We start from the raw sequence: 20,354 nt of genomic DNA, 5'->3' as shown, positions 1-20,354 counted from the left end.
TCCATCTGAACCAAATCCGTTTATCTTGGTCTCATCAGACCGCAGGACATGGTTCCAGTAATCCGTGTCCTCAGTCTGCTTGTCTTCAGCAAACTGTTTTGCAGGCTTTCTTGTGCATCATCTTTAGAAGAGTCTACCTTCTGGGACGACAGCCATGCAGACCAATTTGATGCAGTGTGCAGCGTATGGTCTGAGCACTGACAGGCTGACCCCCACCCCTTCAACCTCTATTGCAATGCTGGCAGCACTCATACGTATATTTCCCAAAGATAACCCCTGGATATGATGCTGAGCACATGCACTCAATTATTTTTGTTGATCGTGGTGAGGCTTGTTCTGAGTGGAACCTGTCCTGTTAAACCTCTGTATGGTCTTGGCCACTGTGCTGCAGCTCAGTTTCAGGGTCTTGGCAATCTTCTTGTAGCCTAGGCCATCTTTATGTAGAGCAAGAATCCTTTTTTAGATCCTCAGAGAGTTCTTTGCCATGAGGTGCCATGTTGAACTTCCAGTGACCAGTATGAGAGAGTGAGAGCGATAACACCAAATTTAACACACCTGCTCCACATTCACACCTGAGACCTTGTAACACTAACGAGCCACATGACTCTGGGGGAGGGAAAATGGCTAATTGGGCCCAATTTGGAAATTTTCGCTAATTAATGGCTGTCTGTTGAGTCTGTTGGGGGCAACAAATATACACTGTTATACAAGCTGTACACTCACTACTTTACACTATAGCAAAGTGTAATTTCTTCAGTGTCACATGAAAAGATATAATAAAATATTTACAAAATGTGAGGGGTGTACTCACTTTAGTTAGATACTGTAGTACTGTGTGTTCTTTATTTAGCATTCTATACAGGTAAAAAATGTCATAATATTTCCTTTGATCCTTTCATGATGTGATCAGCCGAAGCACATAAATTTACTCTGCAGACTTATGTTGAACACGTGAGTTTTACATTGTCAGTGTCAAACCAAACAATCCTCGGTTTAGTTTCTTCAAGAAAACCCATCACACTAAGGCTGCCATCTCCTTGTGAAAATACTAGTTGCCTGGCTGTTATAGCGTCATTAAATGTTCCACGTTGTTGATTCAGAAGGTATTGAAGTAAGAGGATCAGTATGACACACACAAGTAGCATTTTCAGGTACTGCGTAAAGCTGCTGGTAGTTATGCAGGTACTTGCATAAACATGTGCATGCGTGTGGACATATGCTTCTAGACGCACACAGTCTGCATCCAGGGTCATGCTTATGGGTGCAGTAGTAGGGTTTACCTGCTTACAGCCATTGATTTCCATGGGAAACTGTATGCAGCACCCGTGGTTCCTGGGCCTGAATTTTACATTGTACCACCAATGTGACACTATGCATCGGGCCTGTAAATGCATGTAATCACTCTAAAAGGTATAATTCACACCGTGCATTTATGTGAAATTATTTAGAGAAATTTAGAATTCTGTGCATTCATCAGCAGAATAGATACTCTGAATGCATGTAAACGCATCCCCATCACCCGATCAGCAGCCACTGAAACTCAGAATTTTATGAAAATGAATAATTTAGGATGGCCTGAGGACTCTTCTGTATTTATTGCTCTGAAGTAAGTGGGTTGTTGTAGGTTTTTGGAACTTTGTACTTTTATGTGTTGCTAAATAAGCCTGTGTACATTGATATGTTCATGTAAGGTGAGCCCAGCGTAATGTCTGCTTATTGTTCTTATTATTGCAGCGAGCAACATTGTCTTCATGTCCACAAAAGCCGTCCTGGTGGATTTTGGCCTCAGCATTCAGATGACTGGTGACATGTATTATCCAAAGGATTTGAGGGGAACTGAGGTAATTGTCGGCGATGTGTCCTGTGACTTGTGGCTGGGAACACTCGGCCTATTCATAGTTGGGGCCTAGCAGTAATCCTCAGATGGGGAATCACATTGTGGAAAGAGGGAAGAAATGTCTGCCGCTTCCGGCCGCTCCTTTCTTCCTCTTTTCCAGCTCTGCAGTGTGTTTGTGCCTCCTGTAAATGAGAACGGACAGGAAAAAGTCGTGAAAAATCCACGTTGCTGTCTCACTTCCTCATCTGAAAAACAAGCTGTTTATTTCCACTTGTTCTGATGATTGGTCATTCTGAGGAATCTTGTTGCTGGATTGTCATGCTGAGTTATGACTTCGTTCTGACTTTCTTTACTGCATGCTTTGGCTTAAAGGCTATGGCCTTGTTCACACGGGCGTACTACAGCATAGACCTGTACGAGGGCTGTGTTAGGCTGGATTCACACCTATGCAGTTTGCGTGCTTTTTGCATTTTTCAGATTTGCACTACAGTCCATTTAACATAGTTTCCTATGGAACATGTTCTGTAGTGCAAATCTGTAAAATGCAAAAAGCACTAAAAATGCATAGGTGTGAATCCAGCCTAAGGTTCCATTCACATGAGGTGCTTTGCTGAGGGGCCCCATGCAGGCCCATGTTTTCCCATCACAGGGATGCACAGGTGTTGCAGGATCCCCCTGCTGGCATCCCATTCCTCTCTATTGGGACTTAATGCATTCTCTGCATTAAATTGGATGTAAACCCGCTCTCATGCTTTCTAAACTACTGCAATATTGGTTATCCAGAAGGATATTCATGACTCCTGCATGTATACTTATCTGTCAAATGTCTCCCCTCTGTCTGCTATGAGACCTGAAAAACTGCAGATTCTGTGGGTGGGTCTGTTTTCCAGGGCTCAGAAGGGGGAGGATCCAGGAGTCTCAGCAAGGGAAGACAAACATCCGGTTGCTTTGTGCAAAACTATGGCATAGAGCAGGTAGCATAATATGTTTGTTATTTAATTTTTTTATATATATATATATATATATATATATATATATATATATATATATATATATATAATGTGTGTGTTTCTTATATTTTTAAAGGATAAGATCACCTTCGGGAACGTGTTACATATAACGTGTTCCCAATGCTGCAGCCGCTGACCAATTTCCCTGCCCCCTCCCTGTGACAGCAGTATGGGGAGAGGTTCCCCGTACTAGCTGTCGTGTTATTCATTCACACAGCTGTGTGTGTGAATGAACTACAGGCTTCAACATCCTTTGCGGCTGTTGGCTTGTAGTTCTCCATGAACTACCATGGTGCCGTGGAGCACCATGGTATTTCATTGATTCTATTTGATTGTATTTGCTTGCCCATATGGGATGTATGGGCACACAGATATATGGACAGATCTGGGGGGATTTGCATGGTACCAGCGATCTGCTCATCGCTGGTGCAGCCCTTTACAGGCTTCAAAAAACAGAAAGAAATGCAAGTTTTTACCTACAAAAAAAAATTTGCATTTATTTATTTTTTCTAAAAAGTGAACTTATCTTTTAAGTCTTGACTGTGCAGTAAGGTGAAATAATACAAAATACTGTACAATTACAATAGTGCTGATATGGTAAAATAAACCATTTCTTTATGTGCTTTTTGACAGATGTACATGAGCCCAGAAGTGGTTCTGTGCAGAGGACACTCTACAAAGGCAGATATATACAGCATGGGAACCACCATCATTCACATGCAGACCGGAAATCCACCCTGGGTGAAACGATACCCGCGATCAGCATATCCCTCTTACCTCTACATTGTAAGTTGGGTTACTTTTGTAATGCAGAGTTGGCAACTTTTTTTTTTTTATTTCTTTTTTTTTTCCACCATCAATTATACAAAACAACTTACAGTAAAATCTTACAATTATTCTCATTATAAATCAAACAAATATTCCTCTTTCTCATTTTTCCTTTTATCGCACCCACTCCCTTTTCCACCCTCCCATCCCTCCACCCCTATTAATTGTCATTAAGCTATATTTCCACTAGCTTGAACTCACTATTTAAATATTATTTGGGGATTTTGCTTCAATTATGGGTCTTTCATCTTTTGCAACCACAGGCTCCACATTTTGGTTAACTTACAATAGTTTCCTTGTTTAGTTAAAATTTCTTTTTCTAACCATGCTACCTCATTCATAGCTTTCCCCCAGTCTTCCGGGGTTGGGGAGCTCGGGGATTGCCACTTTTATGCTATTAATTTTCTTACCCGAAACAAGCCTCTTATTACCGCTGTCAATATGCATGCTGGACCTGCTTCTTTCCCGACGAGGCCCAATACACATGTTCCAGGTTTCAAATCGATATTCACCTTAAACGTGATATTAATTACATTTACAATCTCGGTCCAATATCGATGCAACTTCGGGCATCTCCAAAACATGTGTATTAGGTCTCCTGTCCCAGCACATCTGGGACATTTATCATCTGCCCAGCGGCCAAACATGCACATCTTCTTGGGGGTATAGTACACTCTATATAGGAGGAAGAGGTGGGATACTGCATTACATGTGTTTTTTACATGCAATACCATTAATTTTGTATGTGATGCAGTTTTAGATAAAAAACACAAGCTGGTAAAGCGGTATTAAACTCAAATCCAAAAATGTAATATATTGTAGCATACCATTCCTTTGATGTGGTGGCTGCATTATTTTATTTTTTTACCCCCCCCCCCCCCCCCCCATAGTTTTCACCTGGTGATCTGGCCAGTAACACACCTCCTATATTAGAGTGCCCCCCACTCTGGATTCAGAAGCACAGGGGCACATGGATTCCTCCATCCATGCTGTTTAATATGGTTGGGGGATATCGACTGATTTCTCTTTTTCAGCCCACAGGACTGAACTAGAGAAATTGAATGCCCTGTACACACGGTCAGACTTTCCGACGGTAAATGTGCGATCGGATCGTGTTGTTGGAAAATGGAATCGTGTGTGGGCTCCATCGGAATTTCTGACACACTAAGTTTAACAGCTGGATCTAACATTTTCCGACAACAAAATCCGATCGTTTAAATTCTGATCATGTGCAGACAATTCCGACAGACAAAGTGCCAACGTAAACCGATAATATACAGGAAAGAAAGGTTCAAAATGTGAGCACAATCACATGCATTTATAAAATACAAGGAAGCTTCCACCCATGTAATAATTGTTACTTGTACAATATAGCAGTGAAATAAATCAGCAAACATTTCTTCAGAAGGTGCCAGGCAAAATCCAAATGTAATATAAGATCATGTGGAAGCTCCGGTACAGTTGGAGTATACAAGAAAATAACCCACATTGAACAGTCACACCACAATCTGCCTTGAGGCGACAAATATCTGTAAGCACATCCATTAAAATTGAGTCTTGCCTCATAAAATCTTATTAGGACAGTCTACAATAATTGTAATACGAAAAACAAATCTTCATGTCCCATAGATACACAAGCAAGCACCCCCACTAGAAGACATTGGAGAAGATTGCAGTCCCGTCATGAGAGATCTGCTGGTCTCAGTATTGGACAAGAACCCAAACCAGCGTCCTTCTGCAGCAGAGCTTCTGAAACACGAGGCCCTCAACCCTCCTCCGGAGGACCAGCCGCGCTGCCAGAGCCTGGATACGGCCCTCCTGGAACGCAAGAGACAAATGAAAAAGGAACTTGAGTTGCCGGAAAACATTGCAGGTATGGCGGCATATTAAAAGAAACCAGCTGAGATAACATTTTTGGAGCTGCCATAGCAGACTAGTTTCTGAAGGGGCAGGATGCCATGCTGTGATCCTGGTCCTTTTTTTTTTTATTATTTTTTTTTTTGCTTCTTTGCTGACTTGGAGAACGCGTGCGTATGTCAGGCGGACCAAAACACTTGATCACTAAGTAGAGCAATATGGATGAGGATGGCAGCAACCTTAAAACCAAGACAGCAGTGGCAGCCCTCCATATTTCAATTCTGATAGGTTCCCTTTCAATAAATTGTCAATATTTTTCAAAGCTGAAACCAGAAGTTCCATGCAAGGCAAACAGTTCATTCTTACCTGACTTGCACTGCTGAACAAATTTACATTGAAAAAGCATTTACCACCCTTCTAGCTGTGCCAGATGTCTGAACCCTCCCCCCCTTTTCTCTGTGACCCCATCTTTCTCTACACTGGCCCATACATTACTTTATCCTGTAGTGACATAGGGATTGTAGATGGAACCACAGAGTGACATGGGGGAAGATGGAATCTGAAACTCACTGAAGTGATAAAATTGCCAGATCTTTCAGCAAGATTCTCTCTTCAATGAGAGTTTGGTTTGGTTTGGCTAACGGGTAGCAGGACAGGTAAGGGCGCTTTCACAGTGTCCCTGATGCTCTGAGGCCCATGTGGGTTAGCTGCACTTTGGCATAGACTTCTATTATGTCCCGCGGTTTTGTTGCGCATTCTGAAAGCAAACCAAAAGTCCTACATGCAGAGAGAGCTGCTGGTATCAGTTTTTCAAATTGGTGATAAAGTTCCTTTTAGCCTTGGTTCACACTGCTGCAAACCCATTATTGTGCGATTAGCAGTGCGATTATGTAGTGTGACTTGCTTGTGACGTCTATGGGACTCTAAGTCACATCAAAGTTGCATCAAAGTAAATGCCTTTAAGCTCACAGACTAACATCAAACCAGTTACGCGATTTCTGATTGGCCACTTACTTGTTTGCGCATAACCATCACTATCACTCTTTGGAATGTCAATGATAATGAATAGATTATCCCGGCAGTCTTTTTTTTTTTTCTGTTCTCCTCCCACTATGGAAAGATAACTGTGGGTGGAAATTGTGTTGAGTAAAAAAGGGAAGTTACAATACGCAGCTTCCTCTGCTCTTATCATGTCTAGGTTTTCTTTTTCCATTCATGTTTATTGAGGCTAATATTATATAGCAACAGCATCAAGGGAAACATTACAATGATTAATGACTAGGTTTAGAAGAAAACTCAGGGAAAAAAAAGCTGAGTTTGTGCTGTTTTACAACTAAGTGTCCGCCCACTTCACCACAGTATGCTAACAATATCAACATAAAGGAAATTTTTGCTGAGATAAATATATAAACTGTCATTTCAAACCTTTTTCTGAAAATGCTAAAAGATGGATATCGGAGTGTGGTTAGTCATTCGGAACAGAGACCAGTCCTAGTGGTGTACCACAAGTCTCTGTACTAGGTGCTGTTATATTTGATCTGTTGTGTAAGTGATGCAACTGGAGGTTAGGTGGGTAAGATGGACATTTGGAGGTGTCTATTACATATATAGTGTGCGTGCATAAAAAAAAGATTATATATAATATAATATAATATTATCACCAGCAGGAGGTCCTGATTCCCCAATATGGATCTTTAGTTATCACTTGAGGGATCACCAGCAGGAGGAAGGAGATCCTGACGCCTCCTATTTGGACCCTTAGTATACTGGGTGCTTTTGGGCTAAAAATAACGCCTGTAAAACGCCTCCCCTGCAGCCCCAGTGTGAGAGCCCAAGTGCTTTCACACTGGGGCGGTGCACTTGCAGGAACTGCAGGAAAAAAGTCCTGCAAGCAGCATCTTTCGGGAGATGGAGGAGCGGTGTATTGGAATCAATGGGCACCATTGTTGAATCGTCTGCAAAGCGCTTCGCCAGTGTCGCTTTGTGGGCGATATTAACCCTTTATTCAGCTGCTAGCAGGGTGCTTTTATAGTATCCCTATTAAAGCAGTAAATTGCTGCTAAAATTAGCTGCGCTTTACCACTAAGGACCCCCCGCCCCAGAGTGAAAGTAGTGATAGATATCACTGGAGGGATCAACAGCAGAGATAGGAAGTCCTGATTTCTCTATATAGATCTTTAGTTATCGCTAAGGATAAGCTCCGGCGTGTTCGCACACCCCACGTGCAGAGCACGCCAGGAAGTCGGCACCGCAATGACCTAATCACAGGCAGTGAGACATTTCCCGATCTCTGGAGCCGTGCATCAAGACTGCCTGTGATTAGTGCAGCACAATGCTGACTTCCTGGTGGGCTCTGCACGTGGGGTGTGCGAACACGCCGGATCTCATCCTTAGTTATCACTAGAGGGATCACCAGCAGGAGGAATGAGTTCTTGACTCCTCCTATATAGACCTTTAGATATTACTGGAGGGACCACCAGCAGGAGGAAGGAAGTCCTGATTTCACTATATAAATCTTTTAGCTATCACTAGAGGGATCACCAGCAGGAGGAAGGAGGTCCTGATTCCTCTATATAGGCAGAGCCTCACCCGCCATGAACCAAATATATATATTTTTTTTTTAAATGGGCAGACCAATGGATGGACCACTTGGTCTTTTTTCTGCTGTCGCTCTTCTATATTTGCTGTCATGCTAGTGGCTTCAAAACTTTTAGCCCATGAGTCTTGAGTTACCACCTAATCCCTTTAAACCTGAACACATATGAATTAAGCTGGCCATACACCATACAATTTTCTTATTCAATTTCCTTTTAGATTTACCTTCAAGTGTGTGGTACAAGGGCCCGTCTGATTTCACACAAATTGAAAGTGTTTAGATTTGACCTCATATTATATGGTTTTGGTAAATCTATGGAAGAAAATTGTATTATTAACATTACACAGGTTCTCAGGCTAATTAAATGCAGATACGGCACCAAGTGAGTTCAATTACTACCTTAATCAGCCACAGATCCTGTGTAATTAATATGTGCTCGGGTTTAAGGCTGGGTTCACACTGCTGCGATGCTGGAACGCTGCGAATCTGCTGCAGGTTCCCGCATCGCATGCCTCCCGGCGGCAGTTCACACTGCCCTATGCGAACTGCTGGGAGTGTCAGTGAAAAGTTAATGACACCCCCAGTTCAGTTCGCATATCGCAGTGCGATCTGCAAACTCGGACAGGAATCGGATCGCATGGTGTGAACACCCATGTGATCCGATTCTACTGTGGACCAAAAAAAGGTCCTGTGCGAGTTTGGGCCGGATGCGATGCAAATTCAGCCATACTATCTGTATGGCTAAACTCACATCGCACAGAGATTGGATGTGATTTGCACTGCAGTGCGGTGCGAATCACATCCGATCTCGTCACCGCAGCAGTGTGAACCCAGCCTAAAGGGATGAGGTGGCAACCATAAGCGAGTCAAAACACTACAGCTGCTGAAATCAATATAGCAATCAACATGCTTGTTTGACATCACTGATTGAGGTATTACAAGAAGTCACTAAATCAGCATGACAAGCATTTCAGAAGTTGACATCAGCCATGGCTGCAAACATATCCCATCATGCAGAAAAAGATCAAAACGGGAAGTTCTAGAGCATCACGGGTGCAGAGTCTTTTTCCTGGATCAGACGTACTCTGTTATATAGTGTTAGGGTGACCAGGTGTCCCCGGTTTCAGGGGACAGTCCCCGGATTGAGGACACTGTCCCCGGACCAAGTCTGTCCCCGGATTTGACTTCAGCAGGAGCTGGGGCAATTTTCAAAGACAGTCAGTGCAGAATAAAAACAAAATCTGAATTACACACCCCCGCTCCTAGCTTAAGGGGGTGTATTTTTTCCATTATCTGTGCCCCTTTCTGATGATGATGATGTGCTGGTCGGAGCGGATGGACTATTTCTTCAGTTTCTGGCACATGCCCATTCAGCTCCGCTCACATGTTCTTCTGCCTTGGCTCAAATCCCGGCCAGCCGCCTGCCTGCATATCTCCTTGTGTCACTAATGCCGCGTACACACGAGCGTAATGTCCGACAGAAAAATTCTGACGGACCTAGAAATAGAGCATGTTCTAAATATTTCCGACGGAACCAATTCCTGACGGGAAAACCGCTCGTCTGTTTGCTGTTCCGACGCACCAAAAACGATGCATGCTCTGAAGCAAGTACGAGACGGCAGCTATTGGCTATTGAACTTCCTTTTTCTAGTCCCATCATATGTGTTGTATGTTACCGCGTTCTAGACCGTTGCACTTTGGTGTGATGGTGTGTAGGCAAGACAGTTTCAGCGGAACTCATCGGAAAAAAAATGTATTCCGACGTGTATACGTGCCATTAGTGTCCGATTTGTCCACCGCAATATCGCAGTCCTGTTACGAGTCGCTGATTGCTGCCATTACTAGTAAAAAAAAATGTCCCCGGATTTAATTTTAAAAATCTGGTCACCTTAATAGTGTATGTGAATTTTCTAAGGAGGATCAGTGACCACATGTAAATTTTATGTTTTTGAAATCGTCCACATACAGTGTGTCAGTTTAGCTCAGCATTTATGCAGTGATGATCTGGAAAGTGGGGTAACCCATTTCGAGCAGTCAGATTATATCTTTCCTTAACCAGATTTAAGCTTTCATTATTATGGCTATTATTATATATACAGTCTATAGAACTTTTCTAAATAAGCCTGAAAACGAGACGCCTTCTGACACCCTTTGTTCCCTTTCAGATTCTTCATTGTACACCAGTGAGGAGTCAGAGATGCAGAAGAGGCAGCGGACACTTTCGATCGATCTTGGTGCTCTTGCTGGTTACTTCAACCTGGTCCGGGGCCCTCCGACTGGGGAATATGAATGCTGATAATATGTATTCATTGATGAGCACAAGGGACTTCTGTGGACTTGTATTCTCAAGCATTATTAATAGACAGTTGAGAAAAGCTACTTTGAAGAAGGAAAAACAAAGAGTACCTGTAATGACTGAAGGATGTGTACAGTATATAGCAGTAATATGAACTGCACAGTGTATACTTCACATTTGATGTTTCTTTTTTAGCATTTTTCTCTACGGAGTTACAGATCACCTTTTACATTTACAAAGTTGCCTCTTGAATCAGATGCAAGCTTGCGGCAACTGCTTATATTACTCAGTTGACTAAATGATTGTTCTCCTTTCCGATCGACGGTCACAATTGATAGTGTTTAAAACTCAGTAAGTAGGGAAATAGTTATGTCTGCCTCATTAATAATGGTGGTTTAAGGATCAATTGGGCCTCCTTTTTAAGAGGCTGCTTTGGGTATAAATAGGAGTACAGTAAAACCTTGGATTCCGAACATAATTTGTTCCAGAAACATGTTTGTAATCCAAAGCATTCGTATATCAAAGCAAATTTCCCCATAAGAAATATTGGAAATTGAAATGATTCGTTCCACAACCATTTATGCATAAATCCTTCAGTTTATATTCTATATAAAAAGAATATAGTAATGTGATTTGGTTGTCTAACCATAAAATGTCCATTCACAAATGGAAGCCTCCACAAGGGCCCGTTCACACCTATGCGAATTACACCGCATCCAATTCGCAGGACATTTCAAAATACATTCATTTTAATGAGGCGGGTTCACATATCTGCGGTGCATTCGCACTCCACATTGCACAAAAAACGTGTGCATTTTTCTAGGCAGTGCAGTCCAGCTCAGGTGCGAATTCAGGCCCATTATCTTCTATGGGCGCGCATCTGATTCGCAGATGTGTTCCGTTGTGAACAGGATAAAATAATGATGCAATCCTGAGCTGATACTGATCAAAAACTGACATGAAATGCTGAACAACTGAGTTTTTCTCTTCTCAGGGAAACATGAGCTTCAGTTCGCACCGCACATGTGTGAGCCCAGGCTAAAAGAGAAGAGAGGCGCCTCTAAGTGTAGCAATATGTTGCTAAATGTTGTACCGTCATTAAATGTAACCATATTGCTACACTTAGGAGCGCCTCTCTTCTCTTTTATAATCAGATGTAACATGACGCTACTTGTATATCAAGACATCACTTGTATATCAAAATTTATTTAAAAAAATTGCTTGTCTTGCAAAACGCTCTCAAACCAAGGTTTTACTGTAATTTTTAAAGGTGGGTAATTTTTTTTTAAGGTATTACTTCAATTAATTAGTATTTTAAGTTGTAAGAAGCCAATATTTCAGCTTTGGATCGACCATCAGTTTGGCTCACCAATGGCAGGATATACCAGCCAAGTTTGCTATGTCTGCACCCTTATGAATCTCATAATGTTGCCCCTGGAATGCGACATTTGGTCTGGCCATACATTATACAATTTTCTTTTAGATTTACCAAAAAACATTTAATACGAGGTCAACCCTAAACAACACTTTCAATTTGTATCCAATCAGGCAGGCCCTTGCACTGCATAGTTCAAGGTAAATCTAAAGAAAATTGTATAATGTATGGCCTTACTCCTTTGTTCCACAGCAGTGTGACACCGTGTGAGAGTCAGGATTGTGCTAAGGGAAATCCTATTTCCGGGGGTTCATGAGAGATATAAGGCTTCCATCAGCCCAAAGTGGTTGTAAACCTCAGACCTGAAATATGAACAAAGCATATCCCTCTATAATGTGTACTTGTCTCAATTAGCCCTCGTTCACATTGAATGCGGCTTTGCAATTGTGCGCCTTCATCTGAAATCACACAATTTCAAAGCTGCATGTCAGTGCAACTTCAAGTGTGACTTGGAAGACATCTGTGCAGCTTCATGCATAGATGTCTATCCAAGTCGTGCCTGAAATCGCCAAAAGTAGGAACTACTTTTTCAAATTATTGCAGCAAAGTCGGCGTCGCACCGATTTGAACAGTGTCATTGCCGACAATAAGGTTTGACTTGTCATGCGATTTGACCTGTCTCTGGTGTGAACGGGGGCTAAAGAGCACTAAGGGGGTTATTTACTAAAGGCAAATCCACTTTGCACTACAAGTGCAAACTACAAGTGCAAAGTGCACTTGAAAGTGCATTTGGAAGTGCAGTCGCTGTAGATCTAAGACATGCAAGGGAAATAAAAAACAGCATTTTAGCTTGCACATGAGTGGATTATAAAATCAGCAGAGCCTCCTTTCATTTTAGATCTACCCCTCAGCTTTACAGTGACTGCACTTCCAAGTGCACTTGTAGTGCAAAGTGGATTTGCCTTTCGTGAATAACCCCCTCAGTGTCATACCTGTCTGTTGCTTCTTTCCTCTATCAGCATGAAATCAGCATGAAATGAATCACTTCTGACAAGTTTTCCTGACACCAAGAGAACAATGGTGACAAGGGAGTGACCTCCAGCAGCTTCAGCTCTGTTCCTGGGTGCTGTGTGTAGGGGGTGTGTCTTTTTCTTCCAATCAGCTGTCAGACATCTCCTCAATGAGCTCTGCAGAGTGTAACTTCAGATATCCATCTTTTTTTTTCTTCTGAACTCTTAATAAAAACAAAAAAAAAAAAATGGAATGTGAACAGATGTAGCAAAGAGACGACTGCAAATAGACAGATATACCTTTCAGTATGTAGGAGACTTTTTCATCTCTGTGTATCACCTGAGGCCAGTCACTGCACTGGGTACGTGTTTAACTTCAACAGCTTTTCGGTAGATCTAGCTTGAATAGGTCATCCCAACCAAAACAGTTTTAGTTATACTTGGGCAATTGCATTACACATTCATCCCTTTGATTATTTTACATATCTTAACAGAACAATCATTAAAACAATAAATAAGGCCCCTTTCACACATGCGGACAGTATATCCGTATTTCATCCATCTGTTTGCGGATGAAATACGGACATACATGCATTCCTATGGGATAACATCCGCAGACACCCGCTATCGTCCGCCTCCGCTATTGTCCGATTCTGCAGACGGAGGAAAATCCTATTTTTCTATCCATCTGCAGAGCAGATTGGATGAACACGGACAGACGGTCCGTGCTCATCCGATTCCCCCATAGAAGAGAGCGGAGAGCTGACAGGGAGGTCCCTGCACAGTGTGCGGAGACCGCCCTGTCCGCCGCCGGCTCAGCGGGGACAACGGAGCGATCCCCGCTGAGCAAGCGGATCATTACGGGGTGGATCATTACTGATCTGTCCCATGTGAAAGGGGCCTAAGGAGGGTGCAGAGCCTCCCTGCTCAGTATTTTAGTTTTTCTCCTCTGAATTTTTGCAGTTCCCCCCCCCCCCCAGTTGCAGAATTGGGTGGCCCTTTTTGACCCAAGGGTCTCTTAAAGCTGTCGGAGACTGCACCAGCAGCAGAGTTCTGTCATAAAATATCCTTGCCAAGTGTGTCTCCTTTCTTTTGCTGCATTCCCCTTATAAAAATAAGTGAAGCTTAGCATACTAGCTGTCAGGCATAATTTTTTGGACTTGAAGTCTCATTGCTATAATCCTAAATGTTGCAAATTGCCTAGTTATCTAATACACCATACCCAAAATTAAAATGTCAGATTTGGGTGAATGTAATCTTTAAATGTTACATTTATATTATGTTTATATTACGGTTTTCCACAAATTAGGGCCGGTTCACACAGCGATGCGCGGCGAGGCGTCTCCGACTTGCCTCGCCGCGACCTGCACGGACCTCAGCGGCGACTTGCAGAGGACTTCTGCATAGAAGTCAATGCAAGTCGCCCCCGAAGTCGCCCCGAAGTAGTACAGGAACCTTTTTTCTGAGTCGGAGCGACTCGAGTCGCTCCTCTCAGAACGGTTCCATAGCACTGAATGGGGGCGACTTGCGGGAGCGAGGCGAGGCGAGCCGTGTCGCCTCGCCTCGCGTCGCAGTGTGAACCGGCCCTTAGAGTAACGCTCCTGATTCACCCTATATTTATTGATGATCTAATTGCACAAATAATCATTAGCACTGTCTTGTATTATCAATTCTGTGTGCAGATGTTTTATGTTTTAAATGAACAAGAAATGTTTTTGTAGATAAAGAGCACATTCCTATGGAATGCAAAGTTCATGGTTATAAACGATGTGAATATTTAATGTTTTGACAAGACATTTAGTACATCCTGATGGATGGGCGGGAGAGACGACGAAGCAACCCTCGGGCCCACAGAGCGTTGATCGCACCTCTGTCACCCAAAGGGTTAATAGTGCTTGTTCTCATCGCACCGTGGATTAAGTAGATCATACTGTGTATGATATATGAGGACATTTCATGATGACTTAGATGGCTTGTCAATTAGCATTCGTTCTAGAGTGCCGCTGTGATCTGTATCTTACAGTAGGTGTACAAGATAAAGTAATAAATATTATCACAAAACAGTATTGTTTCTCATTCTTGTTTTTTCAACATCTGCAAGACATTTACACAACTAAGCGCAAGCTCCCTACCATAAAAAAACGAAAAAAAAAATTGCCTATGTATATTTAGAAAGCAGTGAACGTGGCATTCACCAAACATTCTCTTCAGGTGAATACATAACTAAATTACATATAACAGAAAGACAGACTTTAAGTGAATGTTTGTTGAATGCCACATTCACAGTTTTATAAATGTACTGCTAAACCTGCCTTAGGCAGGCCATACACGGTTCAAATCTCGGCAGGTTCAGCAGGAACTGGCAAAGATTCGAACCGTGTATGGGCAGGCTGAATGTACCAAGTCGATCAATTGATTTGGTACAACCAGCATGCTGGGTCTTACCTGCGATTATCGCTAGTGGCTGCTATAGCCTCTAGCAATAATCACTGTCCCGACGCTGCCAGTAGACAATGGTGTGGCAGGAGGGATTCCCGCATCAACATTGTCTGTGTTGATGAGGGAATCAAGCAAGTTTCTTTCCTGCAACTCGTGTCAGGCCTTTCACTGCTTTTTTTTTCTGCCTATGCCATAAAGTGAATCTACTGCTTTGCCTATTTGGACAGCTAGCCCCACCCACTGTCAAAATACCTGAAGAGTGGCTGCATCTGATTGGACACAGATGCTTTTTCTCAAACCATTTTCCACCCAGCTTCTTCAATTTTTTTTCAGTCGAGATGTGGAGTGGAAGAAGGCCGACAGGGCCATTCACTGAGCAAATGTTGGCCAGTTCCTTAGGATTATCAGTATGAGTACTACTCCTAGAGAAGGTGTGGCATCCATATAGGATCACAATCACATGTGATTACCCTAATGCCGCGTACACACGACCAGACTTTTCAACATCAAAAGTCTGACGGAATGATTCCGGCAGACTATTCGATCGTGTGTGGGCTGCAGCAGACTTTAGATTTGTAAAAGTCTGACAGACTTTAGAAATGGAACATGTTTCAAATTTTTCCACCAGAACTCCGCCGGACCCAGTTCCTACCGAGAAATCCGCTCGTGTGTGTGCTAGTCCGACGGACAAAAACCGATGCGAGAGCAGCTATTGGCTACTGGCTATGAACTTCCTTATTCTAGTCCGGTCGTACGTCATCACATTCGAATCCATCGGACTTTGGTGTGATTGTGTGTGGCCAAGTCCGTTCATTCGGAAAGTCCGTCAGAACTCTGTCAGAACTCCGTCAGAACTCCGTCGAAAGTCTGTCGGACCTAAGTCTGGTCGTGTGTACGCGGCATAACAGTAACAGATAATAAAATAATGAATCTGTGTTAGGAATCTCATTCATGTTATGCCAACAAAAGGCAACAAAAGAAATTGCATTACCCCAATAAAGTGAATCTGTGTTCAGGCCATGCACATAAAGTAACTAAAGGCAAAACTTTTTAATCCATAATGGGAAAAAAAAAAGAAGTGGAGTGAGGAAGGTTATAACCCCAATTGGCTGAAAGGACAGGCGATTCTATTGGATGCCTATGAGGAGGGGAAGAGACGCACGGTGGAACCCGCCATGATGGAGGAAAAGAAACAGGAGCAGCTGCCCGATACCTAGATGGGGTAGGTGCTGGACTGAGTGGCAGACAACGAGCAGGGGGCGCGTCTGGGCTTGAGGTGCCGCCAGCACCCCCCCCCCCAAAAAAAAACAGCCACAACTGCCAGAACTAGTGTCCCCATTGGAAGATTTCCCCTCTATTTTACCTCATTCACACTTGTGCGACTTGTCATACCACTTTGGACATCAGTCTCATGACAAGTCGTACCCCATGTTTTCCAATGATAACCATTGATATATAGGCAACCTAAAATTGCAGCTACTTCAAAGTAGTTCATGCACTACTTAGGTCCGACTTTCATGCAACTTGAGGGCCATAGACTTCAGTTAACCCTCAAAAGTTGTAAAAGTCATACCTGAATGTTTTAGGATTGAAGCTGCATGACAAGTCAAAATCCATGTATTTCAATGGTCTGATAATTGATGCGACTCATGTCTCAGCGACTCCAATTTGCATTACTGTGTTCCGACTTCGGTGCGACTTTTTCTCGCATGGTTCTTACTGGTCACATGACACCGCATTGCAAAGTCATACTGTAAATCTTGCGACTTTGGGGTCGCAATTGTGGAAACCTAGCCTTACATGCAACAGTGGGTCCACCTTTACAGAAGGATAACAATGCACATCCAAGTTGCACCCTTCCAAAATTGCACTTCAAAGTCGCCCGACTTTGTAGTCAAAAAAGTGTGAATGGTGTTCTTAGGTCATCTCAAAATTTTTTGATTTTTTTTTTAATTTTCAAATTTCAAAGTATATGGTAAACAGGACACATAGAGAGGGTGAATCTCCCTAATGGGGCAACAGACATCAATAAAAACCTGACAGGTGTTCTAATACTTCTCCACTCTGTCCAACACAGAAAAAAAACAGAAAATTGTTTCATACTTACAGTGATTTTATTTTCCTGGTGCCTATCCATGGCAGCATACCTGTGACAAGCTCCGCCTTGGCTCCTCCCTCAGGACTAGTGAATATTATAAAAGAAAAGTATTAGTGCACTCCCAGCATTCTACTTAATATAGCATACCAAGGCTTGGATTGTATGCTGCCATGGATAGGCACCAGGAAAAGTAGATTACTGTAAGTATGAAACAATTTTCTGTTTTCCTGGTGCCACCATGGCAGCATACCTGTGACAAATAACTAGCTGAAATGGGTGGGATAATGCATAGTAAAAGATTTATTTGAAAAATAATTGAAAATAGGCAAATTCCGGCCTGATAGCCTGTCTGTCAGTTTCTACAGATGAGAAAGCTGCCGGGTCTTCTCTAACGTCACCTAAACGCATGTTGAGATGACCATGATGCTACCCTTTAGATAGTTTTGATGGATATGTCTGCCCTGGCCATCCAAGAAGCAGAAAACAACCGGGTGTCATACAGCCCAACCGAAGAGGAGGTTACAGTCCCCTATCCCTGTACACCTTCTTAACCAACTTGATTATCCATGAAACTATTGTACTAGAGCAGGGATCTGAGAACTATGGTTCCCCAGCTGCCGCAGAACCACATATCCCATGAGGTATTGTAAAGCTCTGATATTCACAGACATGACTAGGCATGGATAGTGCAGTTCCGGAATGGAGTATTACTAATAGGTTAGATCAAAGTCTGAAGGGAGTTGTGACTTGAAGATAGTGTCTTAGTACCAAAGTAATATCGTCTTTGTGAAGGTCAAAATTGGATCTGAAAAGACTGGCAGGGCCCAAGACCCCCCCGATAGTAGAGGAAGAGGAGAACTTGGGGATGAATCTAAGTACAGTTCCAAGTTCCACTTTATCCAAGTCCAAAAAAATGTATATTATTATCTTCTGATCCCAGAGGCTGTAGTTCTGATATTCCCCAGCCCGATGCCAACGCCACAAAGAAAAATAGTTCCAAGTAAGATTCCACAAGGATGCTTAATCAGATGGGGCAAAATGCTGTTTGGATAATGGCTCCAGAGAGAGCCCAAGTGGGAAAGATTTGTTTTAATGGGTGGGCTTATTTCCTTGACTGTCTTGAAGAATTTGATTATTAAAGCGGAGGTCCACCCTAAAGTGGACCTTCCGCTCATCGGAACCCTCCCCCCCTCCGGCGCCACAATTGGCACCTTTCAGGGGGGAGGGGGGTGCAGGTACCTGTACAGTACAGGTATCTGCACCCACTTCCGGGATAGCTCTCTGCGGAAAGAGGCGTAGATTACGCCCCTTTCCGCAAGTGCCCCGCTGCCTGCTGGGAAACACACAGATCCCAGAGGCAGCGGGTCCATCCTTATTGCGCAGCGCGACTCGCGCATGCGCAGTAGGGAACCGGGAAATGAAGCCGAAAGGCTCCACTTCCTGATTCCCATACCCAAGATGGCGGCGGCAGCACCCGAGAGACGATCGAGAGATCGGCTTCGGGTGCCGACATCGCGGGCGCGCTGGACAGGTAAGTGTCACTATTGTAAAAGTCAGCAGCTGCAGTATTTGTAGCTGCTGGCTTTAAAAAAAAAAAAAATGCGGATTCCCGGCGGACTCCCGCTTTATAGGATCTTCAGCCCATCTCTTGTCGTCACAGCAGAGATTGCTACCAGCTGTACCTTTAAATTGCTTAATCCTAATCCTAATTCAAGGTCTGCTTGCAGGAAGTCAAGGAGTTGGGAGGAAGAGGTACATCATGATTGAAGTTTTGCAGTTCACAAAAGATCTAAACTTGTCACACGTATTGTTCATTGAAGGCTCCTGTGCTTTGAGCAGAGTTGAAACAACTCTGGAGGAACATCTTAATGATTAAAGCCTCTGTTTCAACATTCTAATGCAAAGGTTCAATCTGTGAGGATTCTGATGGGTGTGATGCCTCAAGCCAGAAGAAAAGGTATTTATCGGAGGCTGGGCACTAAAAAATATTGCCCTAGGGGAATCATGGGTCTCCATGCAAATATGGCAAGACTGTTATCACCATTTATTGTTGATACTGCAAGTGTATCGCCGGCTCCTGACGAGCACGGGCTATATGTTTTTGAAAATTAATCTTCCTAAAGCCACATTTGGGTTTTAGGGCTAATTTTGCCAAATTATGGTTTCAGTACCAGTCTAGCTGGATTGCACTGGGTTCTCCTTGGCTGCAGGTGTCGCTGTCACCGCCACCAAGTGGTAGAACGCAGTCTAGTTGGGTGTATTGAGTACCATTCTTGTCTCCGAACCAGCCCAGTGGGAGTGTTGTCCTGCTGTGCATTCTGGGAGGTGGTATTTAAGGTACTGTGATCACGTGTTTCTGGGTTTCGGTCCAGAAGAGATTTTCTGTCTGTTCAGGACTGGTCCTCTTGACCAGCCCCCATGGCCCTCCTGGCATGGGGTGTGGATCCATGTGGTTCAGAGCCTCGGGGCTGGATAGCCCGAGGCGAAGCAACTGCAGGGACAGGCCTGAATGGATATGAGGCCATAATGATTCAAAGGTGGTCTGGTGCAGTCTCATCTAGGGAGAGGCCCAGCAACTGGAGAAGTATCCAGGGGAGGACTCTTTGGGAGAAGGCCATGCGTAAGGCTGGTTTCTCAGAAGGAGCCTGGAGGCTCAGTTGAAGGACACTTTGTGGATCTATATTCATACAGTATCGCCGGACCGGCTGAGAGATACTGGTACCGTATCATAGTTCTCTTCTATTTTCTAATTTATCTACGTCCCTCAGTTACATCCAAGTCTGTGGCAGAGACTTTGCTTTACTTAACACCCTGCTGGTTGCTAGGCCTAGTGAGAGGAGGTCTATCCAGAGGTTGTGAGAATCCAGCTGTGAAATGTTTATTCTCTGGATTTTGCAGTTCCATAAAAGTACCTGAACTTCCTTTCTAACTCTCTACCTTTTATTAAGAAACTGTGTTATCTTCTAAAATAAATAACCCAAAAGAGAATCCAGTGTCAGTTTGTGCAT

At 43.3% G+C, this 20,354-nt stretch overlaps 1 protein-coding gene and 1 long non-coding RNA gene across 2 annotated transcripts in view; one reads left to right on the top strand and one right to left on the bottom strand.

Annotated features, from left to right (window-relative positions):
* MAP3K8 (mitogen-activated protein kinase kinase kinase 8) overlaps window positions 1-14,873 on the top strand; it is a 48,499-nt gene extending 33,626 nt beyond the window's left edge. Inside the window, exons 5-8 of the mRNA XM_077491047.1 lie at window positions 1,735-1,841; window positions 3,481-3,633; window positions 5,305-5,548; window positions 10,294-14,873. Of these exons, the coding sequence (XP_077347173.1) occupies window positions 1,735-1,841; window positions 3,481-3,633; window positions 5,305-5,548; window positions 10,294-10,424 (635 nt within the window). The 3' untranslated portion in view covers window positions 10,425-14,873. The remainder of the gene's footprint in view (window positions 1-1,734; window positions 1,842-3,480; window positions 3,634-5,304; window positions 5,549-10,293) is intronic.
* Window positions 4,973-13,029, bottom strand: LOC143996157 (uncharacterized). Its single transcript, XR_013277510.1, has 2 exons — window positions 12,896-13,029; window positions 4,973-5,493 (listed from the first exon to the last, which is right to left on the bottom strand). It is a non-coding gene; the product is annotated as an uncharacterized LOC143996157 (long non-coding RNA).
* Window positions 14,874-20,354: the final 5,481 nt, after the last annotated feature.

Source organism: Lithobates pipiens, unplaced genomic scaffold (assembly GCF_037356315.1).
Source record: "Lithobates pipiens isolate NorthernLeopardFrog02 unplaced genomic scaffold, aLitPip1_a1.2 Scaffold_19, whole genome shotgun sequence".
Taxonomy (NCBI): domain Eukaryota; kingdom Metazoa; phylum Chordata; class Amphibia; order Anura; family Ranidae; genus Lithobates; species Lithobates pipiens.
The sequence above is the reverse complement of the archived record's forward strand: the minus strand, read 5'-3'. Positions and strand labels throughout refer to the sequence as shown.